The sequence below is a fragment of the Lepus europaeus genome, chromosome 1 (genome assembly GCF_033115175.1).
Source record: "Lepus europaeus isolate LE1 chromosome 1, mLepTim1.pri, whole genome shotgun sequence".
Classification (NCBI taxonomy): Eukaryota; Metazoa; Chordata; class Mammalia; order Lagomorpha; family Leporidae; genus Lepus; species Lepus europaeus.
Genome location: NC_084827.1, coordinates 139,339,309 through 139,360,441, shown reverse-complemented (window position 1 = coordinate 139,360,441; position 21,133 = coordinate 139,339,309). Strand labels below are relative to the sequence as shown.

General features: G+C 39.0%; 1 protein-coding gene and 1 pseudogene across 1 annotated transcript in view; both read left to right on the top strand.

Moving 5' to 3' along the window:
• DNAH7 (dynein axonemal heavy chain 7) overlaps positions 1-21,133 on the top strand; it is a 385,917-nt gene that overhangs the window by 305,915 nt on the left and 58,869 nt on the right. Inside the window, exons 52-55 of the mRNA XM_062189419.1 lie at positions 7,434-7,560; positions 8,510-8,704; positions 9,380-9,472; positions 20,933-21,109. Of these exons, the coding sequence (XP_062045403.1) occupies positions 7,434-7,560; positions 8,510-8,704; positions 9,380-9,472; positions 20,933-21,109 (592 nt within the window). The remainder of the gene's footprint in view (positions 1-7,433; positions 7,561-8,509; positions 8,705-9,379; positions 9,473-20,932; positions 21,110-21,133) is intronic.
• Positions 6,584-6,899, top strand: LOC133767076 (large ribosomal subunit protein eL33-like; annotated as a pseudogene).

The window sequence follows — 21,133 nt, the reverse complement described above, 5'->3', positions numbered from 1 at the left end:
TCCCCTTCCATTTGCATCAAGATTCATTTTCAATTCTCTTTATATACAGAAGATCAATTTAGTATAAAGATTTCAACAATTTGCACCCACATAGAAACACAAAGTGAAACATACTGTTTGAGTACTAGTTATAGCATTAAATCAAAATGTACAGCACATTAAGGACAGAGATCCCACATGAGGAGCAAGTGCACAGTGACTCCTGTTGTTGACCCAACAAATTGACACTCTAGTTTATGGCGCCAGTAACCATCCTAGGCTGTCGTCATGAGTTGCCAAGGCTATGGAAGCCTTCCAAGTTCACCGACTCTGATCATATTTAGACAAGGTCATAAAAGACAGAGTGAGGATAGTAACCAATGATCCTAAGAGTGGCATTTACCAGGTTTGAACAATTATACAGCATTAAGTGGGGAAGAGGACCATCAGTACACACAGGTTGGGAGTAGAGCCATTGGAGGTAGAGTAGAGGTTATGATTACAAAGGAATGAGGCCCAAGTGCGCTAGACAGGGTCTAGAACAAAGGACAGAGTCATTATTAGAGGAGCTAAGAAAGGTGCTGTCTAAGCTACAATTAAGTTTTCTGATTGAGAGGCAAATAGAACCTGATAGAAGGGGCTTGGGAACTCCTCAAACCCGTTTGTTGGGTTGTTTGGTAGTATCCTATAGATTCTCAATAGTGTTTTTCAGTTTTCTTCTTGTTGTTTTTGGTCTGACTGTATAATTTCCTGTGCTTTTCTTCTAAGTTGGATATTATTTTTTCTGCTTCACTGATTCTGTTAAGACTTTCTATTGCATTTTTTCATTTATTGTATTTAATTCTTCATTTCCAAGATTTCATTTTGATCTCAATTTCATGGGAGAAATTTTCTTTCATATCATGCATGGATTTCATTAATTCTTCATTTGCTTCTAATTAATTCTAAGTGATCCCATGATCATTTTTTTGAATTCTGTTTCTGACATTTCTTCAATCTCATCATCTTCCAATCTAGCATTGAAGTGTTGTGTTCTTCTTGGGGGATGTCATGTTGTCTTCCTTATTCTTGTTCCTTGAATATGTGCATTTGTTAATTGGCATTAGTGGAGATACTGGTTTGTTTCTTCGTGTTTTGTGTTTTCACTATGACATATTTTATCTTTGGATTATGTCTGTTGGATTAGTGGAATGTCTGCTTTCAAGGAATACCTAGAGGTGTGTAGTGTGTGTGGCCTAGGAGCTCTCTTCAGTGCTCCAGGTTGAAGGTTATGTCTGAGGTGACACACCCAGATTTGCTGTGGTAAATCTCTCTCTCTTTTTTTAATCAGTTGAGAGGCTTGTTCTTGTCTGTTGGCATAGACTCACCTGAGCTCCTCTCCTCAAAGATGACCAGTGCCTGGACGCTAGCCCCAGTGGGTATAATATTTGTCTGCTCTGCCACAAGGACCACACAAAGGATCTGTGCAGTCCCCAGTGTAAGCTCAGATTCCCCAGCAGTGTCCCTCTCCAGGTAACCAGGGAGCCCTGATCATATAGAGCCTTCCACAGTGACTGCCCAGTGTCCCACTATACCCTGAGTCCTCCAATGCATCCTCAGTGTTTTCACAGTCCTGGCACAAAAGCCTCACACAGTCACAAGCACCCAGTCCCCTGTCTGTTCTCCCCACCAGACTCAGGAGTCTCTACTTGGCTGGTTGCTGGGAGCAAATAGGAGCTGGCTCAGCTATTAATGTATGTCTACAATGGCGTCCATTTTCTATTGGCTTGTTACAGGATGCTGCTGCAGGGTGATGGGGGAGACAGGAATGTGCCCCCCTTTGTTTTCTCTCCTCTAGTTTGGCAGGTACACTATCCCCTACAGGGCTCCAAGCTGGATTCCCTCTAGGCTCTTCCTGAAGCTTTTTCTCCAGTGACTTTGGCTGCTACGATCTGGTCTCACCTTGCTTTCCAATGCTGTTGGTGCTGGGATCCTGAGTTGCGCGTGTCCTCACCCTCCACCTAGGACCTCTGTGTCCCTCTAATTTGCATAGAGTTTCCTCTGCTGCTTTCTCTCTCTTTCCTGAGACTGCATTCTTTTCACTTTTTAAAAACTATCTTCTCCTAGACTACATCAGCAAGCTCCCTCCCTACTCTGCCATCTTAATCCCCTCTGTATGATGATTTTTTAAAATGTCTGAGTTATTCCTATGTTTTCTGAAATCTTCAAGTTGATTACTGACATTTTAAAAAACAAAATTTTAAATGATCTTAGAAAGGTTCTAAGTCATTTGTATTTTAAGTTAGTTAATTAAACATTCATGTCTGGTTTTCCACACTAGATTCCTTCCCTAAGGCAAGGACTTAGAATCCAAATTTCTAGCACTTATTATAGTTCTTATCACATTATATCCACACAATAAATAATGATCTACTTTACTGAAGTTCTTAATTTCTACCTTGGTTAAAACAATAGCCACAAAATTGATGTTCTCTTAAGTAGTTAAAATCAAAGTACTTTCTGGAGTCTACCATTTAAAGAAATTTTTTAGATAAGATTTAAAAACTAGAGCCATTCTTTGCTTTAAAAATAATGATCTGTGCTTTATTTTATCTTATTATATGCAATAGAACTCATCCAAGTTATGGTAGCTGTTTCTTCATAACTATGATTATAGCCCCTTACAATTTTTTAAAACTTGAATCCTTTTCATAGAAAATAAAATGTGATTTTTTTTCTTTTAGTTAAAACCCTTTACTTTAGAAAGAATAATAGTCATATAATGACAACAGTAACCCTAAAAATATAATTCTGGAACCAAAGAGTAAAATAGAGAAAATATATTTTAAACTTTTTATTGAAGTTATCAATGTGCATGTAGCAGTTTGAAGAACTCAGAAGTATTTGCCCAATGAATTTTCTTAAGTGACTGCACCTATGTGGCTAGCACCTAACTCATGACACATATAGTATCAACAGCCCAGAAACCTGGTGTCTCTATCTATTCACTAACTGCCCTCACCCAAAGTAACCACAGTCCAGACGTCCAACACCACAGATTAGTTATTCCTGTTTTATAGTTTCCAATAAATGGAATCACACAGTGTGTGTTCTTTTTTTCTAGCATCTTGCACTAAACATTATGGTTGTGAAATTCCAGTATACCGTCTTGTAGATGGCAGTATTTTGTTTACTTTCATTGTTAGTTTTCTATCTGTAGGGGAGGTATAATTAAGAACTAAATCTTCCTCTAGCCCCAACCCCTAAATTCTCTTAAAGGTAATTGAGAAAACAGTTTTATTACTGAATAAACATTAAGTCAGAAAGTGATGTGCATCACAGGCCATCCTCACAGAATGGAGAGGAATCTCGTCCCCTATAAAGTTGAACGAATACAACCCATTAAATCATGCTTAGTTTAGCCTAACTTTACCTGGCAATGGAGATGACCATCTGCATTAGCAAACTAGTTTTATCAAGAGAAAAAACAAATGTTTCATATCCATACAAGAGGAGGCAGTTTTGCACTTTGTAACAAGGTGCTCTTGAAAGAGGTTCCTAACTGCACAGAAACTTGGAAATAGGGGTGGTATCTCCCTTGATTTTTACATTTCAAAGAAAATGCTCCTGGGTCTTTGAGAAAGACATTTGTGAGTCCTAAGGCAGAGAAAGGACTGACAGGTTTGACAAAGTGTATGGATACATTCCAAAGATAGGAGAAAGTACTTACAGTTTTAAGTTTTCTAAAGTAAACTACCTAAGAAAAAGGAGAGGAGGGGAATCTCTCCTTTTATTTTCCACAGAGAGAATTAAAATTCTTGTTTTTGGTTTTTATTTGTCCCAACACTATACCACAACTTATCCATTCTACTATTGAGGGTGTTTATTTCCAGTTTGGGACTATTGTAAATTTTTGCAGCCTTGAGCATTCCTGTACAAGGCATTTGGTGCAGATGTGTTCACGTCTCTGTTAGGTATATGGGAAGTATCCCAAAGTATTCCAAGTATTCATGGGAAATGTGGATTATGAAAAAACTATGAATGGATTTCAAAAAAATCTTTGCACCAAAATATACTTATCTTTTAATTCTACTTTTTCATGAACTATTGGAAGAACCTGCACGTAACCAGGAATGGAATTGATGATCACAGAGCATGCATACTTGCCCCTTCATGAATAATACCAAATAGTATTCCAAAGAGGCTACACCAAGAAAGGAACTTTTCTGAACTTAGAATAATGATTATGAGGGACTAGGAAAGGGGGTGGGGTATTGAGGAAGGTTATGTGATAGATGCCAAAACATAAAGAGAAGTAACAATTTCTGATGTTTCACAGTAGAGCTGGCTGACTTGTTGATACACCATCTTAAAGAACTGGAGGAGAGGAGCTGGTATGCTCTAACCACAAAGATAAGGAAATTAAAGTCTATCCCCCAAAATGCTCTATAGTTTAAAAACAGCCTACTGTGGCCGGTACTATGATATAGCAGGTAAAGCCGCTTCCTGCAGTGCCTGTATCCCCTATGGACGCTCATTTGAGTCCCGGCTGCTCCACTTCTGATTCAGCTCTCTGCTATGGCCTAGGAAAGCAGTAGAAGATGGCCCAAGTTCTTGGGCCCCTGCACTCAATGTAGGAAACCTGAAAGAATATCCTGGCTTGTGGCTTTGGATAGGCCCTGTTCTGGCCATTGTGGCCAATAGGGGAATGAACCAGTAGATGGAAGGCCTCTCTCTCTCTCTCTCTCTCTCTCTCTCTCTCTCTCTCTCCTTGCCTCTCTGTAACTCTGCCTTTCAAATAAACAAATAAGTTTAAGAAAACGGGGTGGGGGGGTCAGAAGAATTTAAAAAAAAAAGCCCACCAACCTCTTAGTATGGTAGATTAATATACCATGCACTGACCTTTTAAAGGAAAAAAACCTTTAAAAGCTCAGTCAACAGTAAAATGCATTTCTACCGGGGCTGGTGTTGCTAGGTAGTGGGTAAAGTCACCACCTACAGTGCTACCAGCATACCATATGGGTGCCAGTTCAAGTCCCGGCTCCTTCACTTCCCGTCCATCTCCCTAGCAAAGGCCTGTGAAAGCAGAGGTGATGGCCCAAGAGTTTGAGCCCATACCACCCACATGGGAGACCTGGATGGAGCTGCTCCTGGCTTTGGCCTGGCCCAGCCTTGGCCATTGAGGCCATTTGGTGAATGAACCAGCAGATGGAACATCTGCTCTCCCTCTCTCTCTTAATAACTCTGCCTTTCAAATAAATAGATAAATCTTAAAAAAAAATTATTTCCCCTGTGCTTTCTGAACATGATTTTAGTAGCTGCACAACATACCATTTTATGAATATACCATATGTTTTATATTATAGGATTTACAAGTAGTCTCTAGCTTTTGTGTTATAAATGATACTGCAATGAGTATAAATGTTCCCATTATTGATTCTTTCTTTAAACTAGAAGATGAAAATTAGGACAAAGGTATTCTTTTTCCAAGCTTCTCATATAAATTTCTTTTCTAAAATGTTAATCAAATATACAACTCCATCATAGAAACTTCAATGACCATGTTTTACTGTATCACTCAACTGCATTGAGAATAATTTTTATCTTATTTTAACTGTAATAGATGGTTAAAATATCATATTTCCTGAATTTTGTTGTTAGTGAGGGTGAACTTGTACTTCTAATATGATTGACCCTTATTACTATTCTTAGCATTCTCCCTTCAATCTTCCTATCTAAAAGTGGAAACAATGTAAAAATGTAGGAATTTTAATTTTTTTTTCAGAAAAAACAAATCTCAGTCACTTTGTATGAATTCTTCTCTTCGTGAGAAGACTTAAATGCAATGATGAAAAGACAGCTTATTAATATAACAATAGAGCAGAAATTACATGATTATTTTAAGTCTTCTAAGCATTCAGTTGTATTCAACAACTATTTTCAAGGCCTTCTCTAAGAAACCTTTTTGCAGAGTTCTCAGCTAGAAATAAGATGTATCAATTTGTGAAAATTCTCTTCATGTGAATGATGTATGATAAACTATTTAAAGGACTAGACAAGTAATGAAAAAGGGGAAAAAAAATAGAGCAAAGGTGACTGACAGCCCAAGATATCAGTCTGAAAATGGCCAAGGTCTGCTCTTACTGGTGAATATTTTTTCAGACACATTAAAAAAACTCCAGTGTAATCTTGTTTAATCTTACTAAAATAGCTGCCTTTTTATTTGGATAAATCTATCTGCTTCGAATGTTTGGGCCATTAATCCATATCACACACATTAGCTCTCTACAAACATTTTCAGTCAACTGTTCACTTCTGTTATAACTATTATATCCTATGTAATAAAAGTATTTTTAACATTTTATTTCAATGATAATTTATTTCCTCATGTGATAATTAAGTGAAATACTTAAAGAAATATATTGATTTAAGAATTATTATGAATACAGATCACATATATTAACATTTTACTAGAAAGTTAAATAGGTAGAAATATTGTAATTATCCATATTTCTATTTTGCCTCTGTGGCAAATAAACATATAGTTCATCAAGATTTCTCCAGTCTTTCTGCCATCTTGGAGCCTCTGGAGGCCTGCTGAGAACAGGACTTCTAGAAGGCAACCATGTCTGGAAGACTGTGGTGCAAGGCCATTTTTGCTGGCTGTACACAAGGTTTCCAAAAGGAAGGGGAGAACATGGTGCTTCTTAAAATTGAAGGTGTTTATGCTCAAGATGAAACTGAGTTCTACTTGGGCAAGAGGTGTGCTTATGTGTACAAAGCAAAGAACAACACAATGATTCCTGGTGGCAAACCGAACAAAACCAGAGTAATCTGGGGAAGGCAACAGTGGCTTAGTTCATGCAAAATTCTGAAGCAACCTTCCTGCGAAGGCCATTGGATGCACAATCCAAGTGATGCCATAGCCTTCAAAGATTTAAACTGTTGAAAAGTAAATAAAGAAAAATGGGAAAAAGAGTATCCAGAAAAATAAAACATTTATCTACCTTTTTTTGGCTTTGTAAAGAGAGTAGCACAATATTAAATGTAATTTTATTAAAGGAGTTATTCATTCCAGTCTGCTCATTTAACACATAGTGTAGAATATTTAGAAGTATTTATATTGTTAGGAGTCTCATTTTATCCCCAGAAATGCTCTGTTAAAAACAGCCCACCAATCTCTTAATGTGGTAAATTAATATACCAGGCACTGACTTTTTTCCAAAAGGAAGATAAAGGTTTGAAAAGCTCAGTCAACAGTAAAATCCATTTCTACTGAAGTGTTTCTACATTGTACAGATCTCAAATTGCTGCACCCAGTTAATGAAGATCCTGGATTGTTTTGAGAGCAATTGACCAGAAAGTTTATTAGAAGAACATATATCTAAATGGTTTCTAATGGGTTTTCTTAAGGCCTTTCCTTTAAAGTACAATACATTTTTTATTTATCCACGTTTCTCTCTGTCAATCCTTAGGCTTCAGATTCTCAGGGATCACTTTACATACTCCCTGTATGTCAATGTCTGCCGCTCACTGTTTGAAAAGGATAAGCTGCTCTTCTCCTTCTGTCTCACTGTCAATCTACTGATACACGAGCGTGCGGTCAGTATTATTTTCATTTGTAAGAAAAAAGCACCGTAATATTCACACTGACTCATTAATTTACCAGTTCTATAGAAATATACATGAAGGTTGTAAATAGTTCAAAATAATACTGACTGTTATTGTAGTTAACATGAGAAATTAGGAGACTGAATTTCACAGAAGATATATATAAAGTAAGCACTGAGTGCCTAATGGTACTATTAATTAAACTTTTATCTGTTTCAGCTTAAAGTAAATCTGTTTTTATTATCATACAAACATGTATATAAATTTAGTAAATATATTGATATATTTGTACTAAGTAACAATATAAATGACAGTGTTTTTAAAAGCTTCTTCAAGTTAATCAAATCTAATCATTTCCACTGAATGATATCCTCCATAAATTTTTATTATCTTTGAAATGTATTCATTTAAAATGTTGAAAGCACTTTAAGAATGGAAGGGATGTATTATGTAAAGTCACTATTTTATACATATATTTCCTTAATAATAATTTTGCATGGTGAATTCTGAAAGAGTAAAGGCCTTATTCTTATATTTCTTGTTTTATGGTAACTTATTTTAGTTTATATAAAATAATTGAAAACATGACAGATTGATGACTTTCTGCAATTTCCAGGACCAACAGGACTCTAAACAGTCATTAGTCATTTTGGAGAACATATGTTCAAGTAGAATATATTCACATTTTCATGTTGACAGTGAAAATTCTGGGGGAAAATTATCAAAAGTGTCTATTTAAAATGGAACCATTTTGAAAGCTGTTTACAATGGATACTTTGACTTTGTAGAAATAAATACTGAGTTGTATCAGTAGCTATAGAGTCTCATAGGGACTATATCTTATATTTACAAATTAAAACTCAGCTCCAAAAATGCTTATAAATTTACTAATTTAAAATGAATTCATTTCTGATTCTCCATGCTACCTTGTTTTCCAAAGGTTAATAAAGCTGAGTGGCGATTTCTGCTAACTGGCGGCATTGGACTGGATAACCCTCATGCCAACCCTTGTACATGGCTTCCTCAGAAGTCCTGGGATGAAATATGTCGATTAGATGATTTGCCGTCCTTCAAATCCATTCGTAAAGAGTTTATGCACTTAAAGGATGGATGGAAAAAGGTTTACGATAGTTTGGTATGTTCTAACCCATTTGCTTATTTTAGTTTTTTTAATGGAGAAAATAATGTTAAATAACTTACTTTCTCTAAAAGCAAGATTTAAGTAAGTTTTTAACAATTAGCCAGGGCCAGCACTATGTCATGGTGGGTAAAGCTGCCACCTGTGACACTGGCATCACATATGGGTGCCAGTTTGAGTCCCAGCTGCTCTGCTTTTGAAAATCCAGCTCCCTGCTAATGTGCCTGGGAAAGCAGCAGAGGATGACCCAAGTGCTTGGAACCTTGCACCCATGTGGGAGACCGGGAAGAGACTCCTGGCTCCTGGCTTCAGATCAGCCCAGTTCTGGCCGTTGTGGCCATTTGAGGAGTGAAGCAGTGGATGAAACATTCTCTCTCTCTCTCTCTCTCTCTCCCTCCCTCCCTCTCTGTTTCTCCCTCTCTCTCTCTGTAACTCTGCTTTTCAAATAAAATAAATAAACCTTTGAGAGAGAGAGAAAGAAATTCAAAGAAACTAGTCAAATGTTAAAATATGAGTTTATATTATCTCACGTTCTGAGTGAGTGATTCTTTTTTGCATAAGGGGAGTGAACCAGCTGATGGGAGATCTTTCTCTGTTTCTCTGCCTTATCTCTATGCCTTTTAAATAAATAAAAATTTATTGTTTATAAAATTTTATGTGTTGCAATTCTAGGAACCACACCATGAGGCTTTCCCTGAAGAGTGGGAAGAAAAAACAAATGAGTTTCAAAGGATGCTTGTCATTCGTTGCTTGAGGCCGGACAAGGTAAATGTGGGCTTTGACAGCAGCTCCACAATGCCAGTCCTTCCTCCCTGCACAGTTCAGCCAAACAGAGGGGAGGAGCCCTGGAAAATAATCTTACTTCCTTCTGATAAAACTATTTTTCAAAAAGTTTTGTATATCTATTAAAACCATTCTTAAGCTAGTTATCAACCAGGTTCTATTTTAATTTTATGATTATTTTAAATTTATGATTCCCCATTCTTCACAGTTGACTCCTTTTACATGCTGTGGTCTGGTTTTTATTTCAGTACTTTGGCGAAATTAATCAATGACATTTATATCAAGCTTATATACTAAAATCCATGGATCATTAAAATGCTATCCTTATTTGTAGTTCTTTGTTGGCTTTTGGAAGGCAAGTGAAATATTGTTTTTTAAGGCATTCATCATTCTTGACAACAAGGAAATATCAATATTGCTACTTTTAGCTCCTTTAGTAATGAATTATATAACCAATGAACCCAGTGGACTTGTCATGACTGCAGATTTCAATATTCATTGCCATCCTCATCTGTATTATATCCTATAAAAATTCACTTCTTGAACCAGTATCCACAGGGATATTAATATATTCTATATAATATGGAAATTAGATATGCTGGGAAAAAATTGAAAAACTACCCTGTCTATAGTTACTACTCAAATACAAGTTTATGTAATTGTTTCAAAACGTCCTGTAGTCACAGTTTAAGTTGTGAAGGAGTATAAGACAGTACCTCCATCGTAACAACAGAATATAAATGATGAAACAATGTATTAAAAAACTATTTTTAGGGGCCAGCACTGTGGCATAGTGTGTAAAGCAGCTGCTTCAGTGCTGGCATCTCACATGGGCACCAGTTGGAGTCCCAGCTGCTCTACTTCACATCCAGCTCTCTGCTGTGGCCTGGGAAAGCAGTAGAGAATGGCCCAAGTCCTTGGGCCCCTGTACCCACAAGAGAGATCTGGAGGAAGCTCCTGGCTCCAGATCCAGGCAGCTCCAGCCATTGCAGCCTTTTGGGAAGTGAGCCAGCGGATGGAAGATCTCTCTCTCTCTCACTCGCTCCCTTTCTCTCACTCTGCTTCTGCCTCTCTGTAACTCTGCTTTTCAAATAAATAAATGAACAAATCTATAAAAAAAAAAAAACTACTTTTTTTTTGACAGGCAGAGTTAGACAGTGAGAGAGAGAGAGAGAGAGAGAGAAAGGTCTTCCTTCCATTAGTTCACTCCCCAAATGGCTGCTACGGCCGGTGCGCTGTGCTGATCCGAAGCCAGGAGCCAGGTGCTTCTTCCTGGTCTCCCATGCAGGTGCAGGGGCCCAAGCACTTGGGCCATCCTCCACTGCCTTCCCAGGCCACAGCAGAGAACTGGACTGGAAGAGGAACAACCAGGACAGAATCCGGTGCCCCAACCGGCACTAGAACCGGGGGAGAGGATTAGCCAAGTGAGCCGCGGTGCCAGCCAACAAACCCTACTTTTAAAAACATCAATGATGATATATAGGGTAAGGCATTTTTTCTTCTCTAAGCCATAGTTCAGTGAGCACATGGATTTCGTGCTTGATGTAATGGTGTGTTAGCAGAGGCCCAGGTATCCTTTAGGCACAGTAGTAGATGCAGTGCCGAGGCCCATGATAGCTTTAGGGATCCAGGAAAATATTTGAATTCCTTTAAAAATCAGAAGATAGTCCAGCTGCTTTGTATTTGTTTTATACCAAAACAACTGTAGAGGCCGGTGCCGTGGCTCAACAGGCTAATCCTCCGCCTAGCAGCGCCGACACACCGGGTTCTAGTCCCAGTCGGGGTGCCGGATTCAGCGTGCCAGCCGCGGCAGCCATTGGAGGGTGAACCAACTGCAAAAGGAAGACCTTTCTCTCTGTCTCTCTCTCTCACTGTCCACTCTGCCTGTCAAAAAAAAGTAAAAAAAAAAAAAAAAAAAAACAACTGTAGAATATAATATTTAATATTTCTTATGGAGGAAGAGGTTCACAAAGGTCCTTGAGCTCCCCAAAGCCAGGCTGCTTTTCTGCTGTGGGGTGCTGGAAGCAACTACAGTTGTTAACATTCTTTTTGAACTGGGTGAAATATCCTCCCACTCAGTAGCTCTTTAAAAAAAAATGAGCCTTCATTGAAAGGTCTGTATTGAGCCTCAGAAATTTTCACTTCAGGTAAAATGGGAGAGACACATGCCTACAGCACAGTGCTTAAGTCACTGCTTGGAACACTCATGACCCATAATGGAGTGCTTAGTTCAAGCCCCAGCTACTCTGCTCTTCAGATCCAGCTTCCTGCCAATGTGCACCCTAGGGGGCAGCAGACAATGACTCAAGTACACGGTTCCCGGCCACTCACACAGGAGACCTGAACTGAGTTACAGGCACCTAGCTTTGACCTGGCCCAGCCCTGGCTGTTGTGGACATTTGGGGAATAAACCAGTGGATGGAAGATTCATTCTTTCTCTCTCTCTCTCTCTCTCTCTCTCTCTCTCTCTCTCTCTCTCTCTCTCTCTCTCTCTCTCCTCTCCCAACCCCCAGCTTCTTTTCTCCCTGTGTATCTCTTTCTGCCTATTAAACAAAATGAAAATAAATGAAATTTAAAAAAATAAAGGAGAACGTGACACACTTCAAACTCTTGCTTAATATCCTCTAAAACCTTTTATTAAACTTTTCAGTTTGTGTTTCTAAGCTAGATAAAGACCGTTAAAATAAAACAGGTCTGCATGTGCCACTGAGTCCCATTATTTGAAAAACAGACTTCTGTTTATATTAAGTTGAATTTAAAGTGATTAGTAAACCATTTCCTAATTTCAGCCATTTAATCTGCAAGCATCTTTGCCCCAGTTTTTTGTTTTTGTTTTTTTTTTGTTTTTTTTTTTTTTTTGACAGGCAGAGTGGATAGAGAGAGAGAGACAGAGAGAAAGGTCTTCCTTTTTGCCGTTGGTTCACCCTCCAATGGCCACTGTGGCCGGCGCATTGCTTTGCCCCAGTTTTATGTTCTAAAAATTTTGACATTTTAATCTGAAAGTACATTGATCTATCAAACAGATCAAGTGCCGCATTCTACACTCATTCTGTCTTAAAATTTTATTTGAGGGATATGGGGGTCTACATTTCAAACTGAAAGGTTTTTTGTTGTTGTTGTTTGGAAGGCTTTTTGGAGGGTGTTGATTTGTACAGTTAAACTGATGATTTTGTACTTCTCTTGGCTACTCTGCCCAGTTCATTAGCAATTTCATATATTTTCATAAATACCCCTTAATGTTTTTTCCATTTTCTGTAGATAGGTGGACATGTGTAAAGACTGTGCTACTCTCCAGTATTTCTGGTTTTGCTCTTCTTCTGTGCACACTTGAAGGGTTGGGGCTGGGGGAGGGGAATTGTGGTCATAGACCTTGCTTTGGCCAGTAAAGTGTGAGCAGAAGTGTCGGGACAGAAGCATTTACTTCCCCATATAAGATTTTCTAAGATACTTCCATTAAAGTTGTAGAATCTCACATTGATTCCTAAATGACATAGGCAGGCTGAACTGCTGAGCCAACACATGGAGTTAGTTGCCTGCACACCCACAAGACTTGGTGGAGACAAGAAGTAAGTTTTCACTGTGTTAAGCAACTGCCATTAGGAAGTTGTTCACTACTGCAACTAAGCTGAATGTATCCCAAGTGTTGCAGTAATAACCGATTACCATTATCTATACCATCACACCATCACATCCATATCCTTAAGGTAAAAATAAGTTTTAGTATGCTGCTGTATTATCTGATAATTTCAAACCCTTTAATCTTACCAAGTCTTTTAAATTCTTGGAGTAAATTGATGATTTTGGAATCTATATATTATAAAATGATATGTGGCTATTATGCTTTTGAAAGAATAATAATTTTCCAAAGTAGAATTGTATTAGCATACAGAGAAAAGATAAACATTACATATGGCTGATATTTTTTGGCCAACTTCAGATGAAGAGAAAAATCAGTAAATCTGCCAGGCAAATCAGCAATTGATTCATCTCTAGCTTATAGTAAATTTTGTCAGCATAATTTGGGAGCAGGGTCCTTTACACCTCTCTCCGCTCAAACCAATCTGGTGATAAGAGGCCATAAGTGCCAGGCTCTCCAATGCACTAGTTTGGAAAAATTTATAAGATTCTCATTAAGTCTCCTGTAGAGAAAATTAAATGGGCTTGCACTTTGCTTTAGAATTAAATAGTTTATGTGTTTTATTGACAGAAGAAACGTATCAAATGGATAAATACTGAGGTGGGGAAATTTTTTAGTTCATTTACAAAATGAAGAGCTTCTGGCTATAGTTCTATCCTTCTGAACTGTAAACAAAAAGCAAAACTAATCAGCTTATAATAAGAAACATGTCACATATAAGTTAATATGTTTCTCTGACCTCCAATAAATCCTGTAGGAACTTGCAATAAATGGAAAAACACATATAGAAAACAACAAACATCTTTCCTGCCTTTGGGAGAATGGTTGCCTAGATCCCTTCATAATTTTTGTTACTGACACATTTCTTTTTATAAACATAATGCTAGCATAATCTGATTGCAGAAGTAAACTCAATTCTATTGCCTTGCAAACTGAATAGCTAGTGTGGCTTCTTTTACCTTGGGAGTCAACAGTTCAGTCTTCAGAGCAAGAATGTTTTGTTCCATTTTAACATTAAAAGTGAAACACCAATTTGTCTCTGCTCAGGTTCAGATAAGCATCCCTAACTTCTCCCACATCACCAACAGGCAGAAGCATCATTTCAACACATCAACTCCCCTTGCCTGTGCACAGTAACTGACATCAGCATGAATCACTCACAAACTGGAGCCATTAATAACTCAAACTTAATACAAGTAAAAACATGTACAGTTTCATGTGCTTTTCATTTTGTTTGTAAAACTATCATTTAGTAAAATTCTTAACCTTGGGCAGAAAGAGGTTATGATAAAAGTGACTTTTTGTTGTTGTTTATTTAATGTAGCAAGAAAAGACAAGCTATAGGAAAACAAAAATAAAGGGAAGGCCAAGGACAAGGTCCGGAATAGGTGATAATCCTTAGTTTTCCTGTGAATACCTCAATATCTGTGACCCTCCAAAATATTTGAAACATGAAATAACTTACCTAGAAATTAAACTTTATGTATATGGATGAATTTATTATTCTTTATTTTTGTTTAGAATTTCTGCAGATACAAATCTACTCTCACAAATGTTGGCATCCTGACTTTTTAAAAAATCCATTTGTTCATTCAGTGGATATTTATTGTGTGTGAACAATACCTAAGTTATCTTGTTAAGTAGATCCTTAGTATCCTGGAGCTAATAAATATGTTGTTACTCTTTATAGCTTTTCTATATTTGAATGAATCTAGAGGAGAATTAGAGAAGGATTTGAAAATCTAACTTAAACCCAGTTATTCTTCCAGTAGTTCTCATCTCCACACCATAACACCCTCAGTTACCACCCTCCAGCAGACACACATACTTCAGGACTGACACTTGCTGACAGTCATGGCATGCCAATGATTTGTTCTTACAAACCTGTGTAAATAGATGTCCCAGAGAGCACAGAAATGAAATTTGGAAACACTCAGAATTTTTGTCCAGAGCAGACTATCTTTATGAGCTGCTTGGCACCCTTAATTGTAGTTTGCTATCAGTTGAGAAAAGATGCCGGTTAGTGGAAATGCCAACCTGATTTGGAGTGTGTTATATACACACAATTCTTGTGTGTCCAAGCCAAGTATTCAGAGGAGTGATTCTGAGGCCTTCTAAATATTCTATTACCATTTTTCCTGTTATATTATGTATCCTTCTAATACAGGTATGCTTTGATAGCCTTTTATCTATAGTATTTTTATTTTAAACTTAAAGATAGTACCACATTCTGTGAAGGAGGATCAGTTAACTTATAAGATCAAGAAATGGATAGCAAGTATATATAACTCAAACTATTATGCAAGTATATTTCATGGAAGGAAAAAATAAATACATGTAGTAGTTAATACTTAGGAGACAAATTGAAGTAAGACAATTAAGCAAATTATGTTCATAAGGTTATACACATACACATTTATAGCTGCTGTTTATTATCAAAGCAAATGTAAATTCCAGCAAAGGCAAATGGATATGGGATGAAAGATATTTATTACACTAAAGTAGCCATCTGAAAGAAGTTAATTTAATGCTTTAATACATCAATGTGATATTATTAATTCAGCTTGGTTATTTTGTATGCAGAGAAGAAAATTCAGTATACAGCAGAGCAAGAAAGGTTTGAAAATGCTTTCAGGAGATCAAGCGCCATATTAGTCAAATGCAGGAACTCTCTTCCAACTTTACTTCCCAAGGCTGCATCTACAATCCTTCTTATGAATTCAAGCCAGAGACAATGTTCATTCACTCCCATGTCCATTCTTCACTAACAGCAAGCAACTGTGTTTATGCCTTCACGAACTGTGGCAAAAACTCTAAACAATGTTAGATAATTTACTAGGAGCCAGCATTGTGATGCAGCAAGTTAAACTACCTCCTGAGCACTGACATCCAGCTCCCTGCTAATGTGCCTTGGAAAGCAGCAGAACATGGCCCAAGTGCTTGGACCCTGCACTCATGTAGGAGACCTGGATGAAGCTTCTGGCTCTCGGCTTAAGCCTGGGCTGGCCTTGTCTGTTACAGTCATTTGGGGAGTGAAGATGGAAGATCAATGAGGATTTATTAAATTTGATAATATTAAATAATATTATAAATTGAATAATATTAATTAAATAATATTAAAGGCAAAGATTTGTCTTTCAAATAAATAGGCATATCTTTTAAAAAACAGATAATTTACATGGCACAAAATTTAACTATTTTACTTTACCAGAAAAAGATCAATCAGTATCTCTGTTGTTTTCACATATTCTTTTTTTTATTTATTTATTTACTTTATTTTTTTTGACAGGCAGAGTGGACAGTGAGAGAGAGAGACAGAGAGAAAGGTCTTCCTTTGCCATTGGTTCACCCTCCAATGGCCGGCGCGGTGCAGCCGGCACACCACGCTGATCCGATGGCAGGAGCCAGCTGCTTCTCCTGGTCTCCCATGGGGTGCAGGGCCCAAGCACTTGGGCCATCCTCCACTTCACTCCCGGGCCACAGCAGAGAGCTGGCCTGGAAGAGGGGCAACCGGGACAGAATCTGGCTCCCCGCCCGGGACTAGAAGAACCCTGGGTGCCAGCGCCGCAAGGCGGAGGATTAGCCTAGTGAGCCGCGCGCCGGCCTGTTTTCACCTATTAAAAATCAGTCTCAGTAAAAACTTTAGGTAAGCCTAGGGACAAGACCCAGGACAAAATACCAGGGAGAAGAATGCATTTATGTCTTACTTAATTTTTTCTTCTTTTCTTTCTTCAAATCTATGCTTCCTTTTGCTGTTTTCTTTTTCCACATCCAATACCTTTTTGTGCTGTCCAATAAAACTAGTGCTGAGCATATTTCAGTGTACTAAGCTCCTTTATGAGGGAAATGGTAAAACAAAGCAAGAACCAGCAGAGCCATGACTAAGCTGTAGGAAGTAGGAGTTCATATAGTTGGAGGGAGAAATGGCTGCAAACTTTCTTACACTAGATTCATGGACACCGGTTTATTAAACCTATCACTTGGTTGGGTCACATCTGAGTCATGATTAGCTGAAACCATCACCCAGAGATATTGGGACCTTCATCACAGAGAAGGAATGATGTCTGAGGCTGTCTGTCAGTGATGCCGACAAATGGTTTGGCTCCTGCGTTAATGCGTAGAAGGGAACAATTAGCAGAGATCTCAAGCCACAGGGTTCGGCTTCCAGAAATTTCTCAGGCAAGCTACCAGAATTTCCACCCAACATGATTTTGCCCGTTTGTCAAATATGAGGCTTGTTTCTCCATCACAGAGCTTTTCCTTCGCCTCCTCCTCCCTTTTTTCCCCTCTCTTCTAGTTTTATTCTTTTTCTAGAGAAGTCAATTCTTTCTTGGTGATGTGAGAAACTTTGCATAGCACACACTAATATTTTTACTTTTGAGGTGTGAAATTTTATAATATAATTAGTATTTTACAAAGTAAGTAAAAAATTAAGGTTTCTTCTTCATCCACTATGTCCTGAGTAATCATTAAAAGAAAGAAAAAATTTCTTTGAATTCTGGTGTTAATTACCACACATCTTTTGTTATTTAAATAATCTATAGTTGTTTTCTAATAAACAGTAATGTCTTTGACTTTCTACCATTAACAAATATCTAAGCCAACATAGCCAGAGTCCTTGGTTTTGCAACACCTTTCACCTGAACTTTAAATTTTACAGTTTTAGTTCGATTGTGAATACCTTTCTTTTTTTTTAACTTTTATTTAGTAAATATGAATTTCAAAAGTACAGTTTATGGATTACAATGGCTTCTCCCCCCCCCCCATAACTTCCCTCCCACCCGCACCTCTCCCCTCTCCTGCTCCCTCTCCCATTCCATTCACATCAAGATTCATTTTCAATTATCATTATATATAGAAGATCAATTTAGTATATATTAAGTAAAGATTTCATCAGTTTGCACCCACACAGAACATAAAGTGTAAAATACTGTTTGAGTACTAGTTATAGCATTAATTCACATTGAACAACACATTAAGGACAGAGATCCTACATGAGGAGTAAGTGCACAGTGACTCCTGTTGTTGACTTAACAAATTGACATTCTTGTTTATGGCATCAGTAATCTCCCTAGGCTCTAGTCATGAGTTGCCAAGGCTATGGGAGCCTTTTGAGTTCACCAACTCTGATCTTATTTAGACAAGGTCATAGTCAAAGTGGAAGTTCATTCCTCCCTTCAGAGTAAGGTACCTCCTTCTTTGATGGCCCATTCTTTCTACTGGGATCTCACTCGCAGAGATCTTTCATTTAGGTTTTTGTTTTGTTTTGTTTTGTTTTTTGCCAGAGTGTCTTGGCTTTCCATGCCTAAAATACTCTCATGGGCTCTTCAGCCAGATCCGAATGCCTTAAGGGCTGATTCTGAGGCCAGAGTGCTGTTTAGGACATCTGCCATTCTATGAGTCTGCTGTGTATCCCGCTTACTATGTTGGATCATTCTACTTAATACTATTGGTTGAACTCTGTAATTAACACACAATCATTCTTAGGTGTTTAAATTTAACTGAAAAGTGATCTCTGTTAAATATAAGAGTGGGAATAAGAGAGGGAGGAGATGTACAATTTGGGACATGCTCATGTGCTTGGATTTGTGTTTTGTTTATTTATTGAATATGCTTTTCCTTGCTTTAAGGGTATTATAGGTCATTTTTCTTATAAAAACTGTGATCCATTTGGAATTCAAATTTCAGGTGTAAACAGCATAACTTTCTACCTTTTAATATGTAACTGGTCTAATCCTGTGGAATCTTCTGGAAAATCCAGACAAATACCCTTTATCATTGCCGCAAAAGGTTGCTATTTCCCTTCTGATGGGCAGGTATTATTTTTGAGCCAGTATTTAACTAATTTTTTAAATCTAAAGATATTTTTAAAATCTGTTTTGTTTATTTTTCATGTTGGAACAATCTCTTTGGAAATGCCTCTGCCTGTTGCTTTTAAACAGGCTAATCCTCCGCCTTGCGGCGCCGGCACACCGGGTTCTAGTCCCGGTCGGGGCACCGGTCCTGTCCCGGTTGCCCCTCTTCCAGGCCAGCTCTCTGCTGTGGCCAGGGAGTGCAGTGGAGGATGACCCAAGTGCTTGGGCCCTGCACCCCATGGGAGACCAGGAGAAGCAGCTGGCTCCTGCCATCGGAACAGCGCGGTGCGCCGGCCGCAGCGCGCTACCGCGGCGGCCATTGGAGGGTGAACCAACGGCAAAAAGGAAGACCTTTCTCTCTGTCTCTCTCTCACTGTCCACTCTGCCTGTCAAAAATAAAAAATAAAAATAAAAAAATGTTGTTTTTTGGGGTCATTTTGATGGGTTCTGATGTAGTGTCAGAGGGGCACAAGTGTAGAACACAGGCCGCCTCCTTGGTCAGAGCTGCCCTGGGTGGGTGAGTGAGACAGAGTGAGTGTGCAGCCTTTTACAGGGTGGCCCTTCACGCTGGTGCCTGTGGATGTCTTTGGAATCCACCCTACAGTGGCAGAAGGCTCAGGAGATACTGCACCTCAGTGACATAGGAGGGGTAGGTGATGAGTTGTAGGTGAAGCCACATGAGCCTGAGTGTCCAGGGTGGGTCAGGAGTGATGGGGAGCCCCACTGGGACGTGGAGTGATGCAGGGCTGTAGGCCATGGTGATTGCTGGCTGCTTCGGAGTGGCCGTTTGTTGGCCTGCAGGGAGGCCGTCCGTCCAGGGGTGTCAGAGCAGGGCCATTCTCTCCTCCAGAATGGGAATGAGTGAGCTCCCTCACGGGAGCCTGCGGCCGTACACGGTTTAAGGTATGCCTTCCTGCAGAGCCTGTGGCCGTGAGGACCACGCCTGCACTGAGTGGCCGTGTGACCACGCGTAACCGGGAAGCCATCTTTGGACACGGACATCTTTGGACTGTGCCCCTTACTTGGTGCAGGGCCTCACAAAGACGCTGGGAGCTCGTGGCTCCCCTTCCTCCGGGAGAGCGCCTGGTTCTCAGTCTGCTCTACCCTGGCACCTTCCTACTGAAGACAGGACTCAGACTACACCTGGAGAAATCTGGCTGGCTTGCCCTAGAATCTGGGGAGGATTGGGGTTCCGGAGATATGCACGCTGTTCAAACTGCTGGTGAATAGCATAACCAGAACTCCCCGTGGATGGCCGCCGTGCTGAGATCTTTCCTCCAGCGTAGTTAATGGAACCAGGCTGGGGGAGGCGGAGTACACGGCAGCCTGTGGGTTACCATGGAAACCAGAGTGTGTGTGGCCACAGCCCGAGCTGAAGAGCCATGGAGCACTCCCCCAGCCATGTTGGGGACAAGCTGTTCCCTCTCCCCGGGCCCTTTCTTCATAGCACAGGTGCCTTTGCCCTGTCCCTGACCTCACTCAACAAGATAAATGAGGCTTCTTAAGAGAGAAAGGTTTTACCGTTTTTTGTGTTTCATTTTTACTTGACTATATATATATATATACATACATATATATATGTAATTGTAAAGAAACAATCATATTATGTTGTCTTTCTTTTATATTCTTGGAATATTCTGGAATTAAATGTCCTTGTTTCATAAAAAAAAAAAAAAAAAAAATTGGGACATGCTCAAGCTAACTTGCCCCAAATGGTGGAGTTGGAAATGTGCCAGGGGATTCCAATTCAATCCCATCAAGGTGGCATGTACCAATGCCATCTCACTAGTCCAAGTGATCAATTTCAGTTCACAATTGATCATACTGATAGGTCTAAGAGTCAAAGGGATCACATAAACAAGAATAGTGTCTGCTAATACTAACTGATAGAATAAAAAAAGGAGAGAACGATTGTGAATACCTTTCAAATATATTCTTGTCTCTTTCTAGGTTATTCCAATGGTACAGGAATTTATAATCAATAAATTGGGACGTGCATTCATTGAGCCACCCCCCTTTGATTTATCCAAGGCATTTGGAGACAGTCATTGCTGTGCACCACTGATTTTTGTACTCTCACCTGGAGCAGATCCCATGGCTGCCCTTCTAAAATTTGCTGATGACCAGGTACCTTACAACAGATGAGGCTAT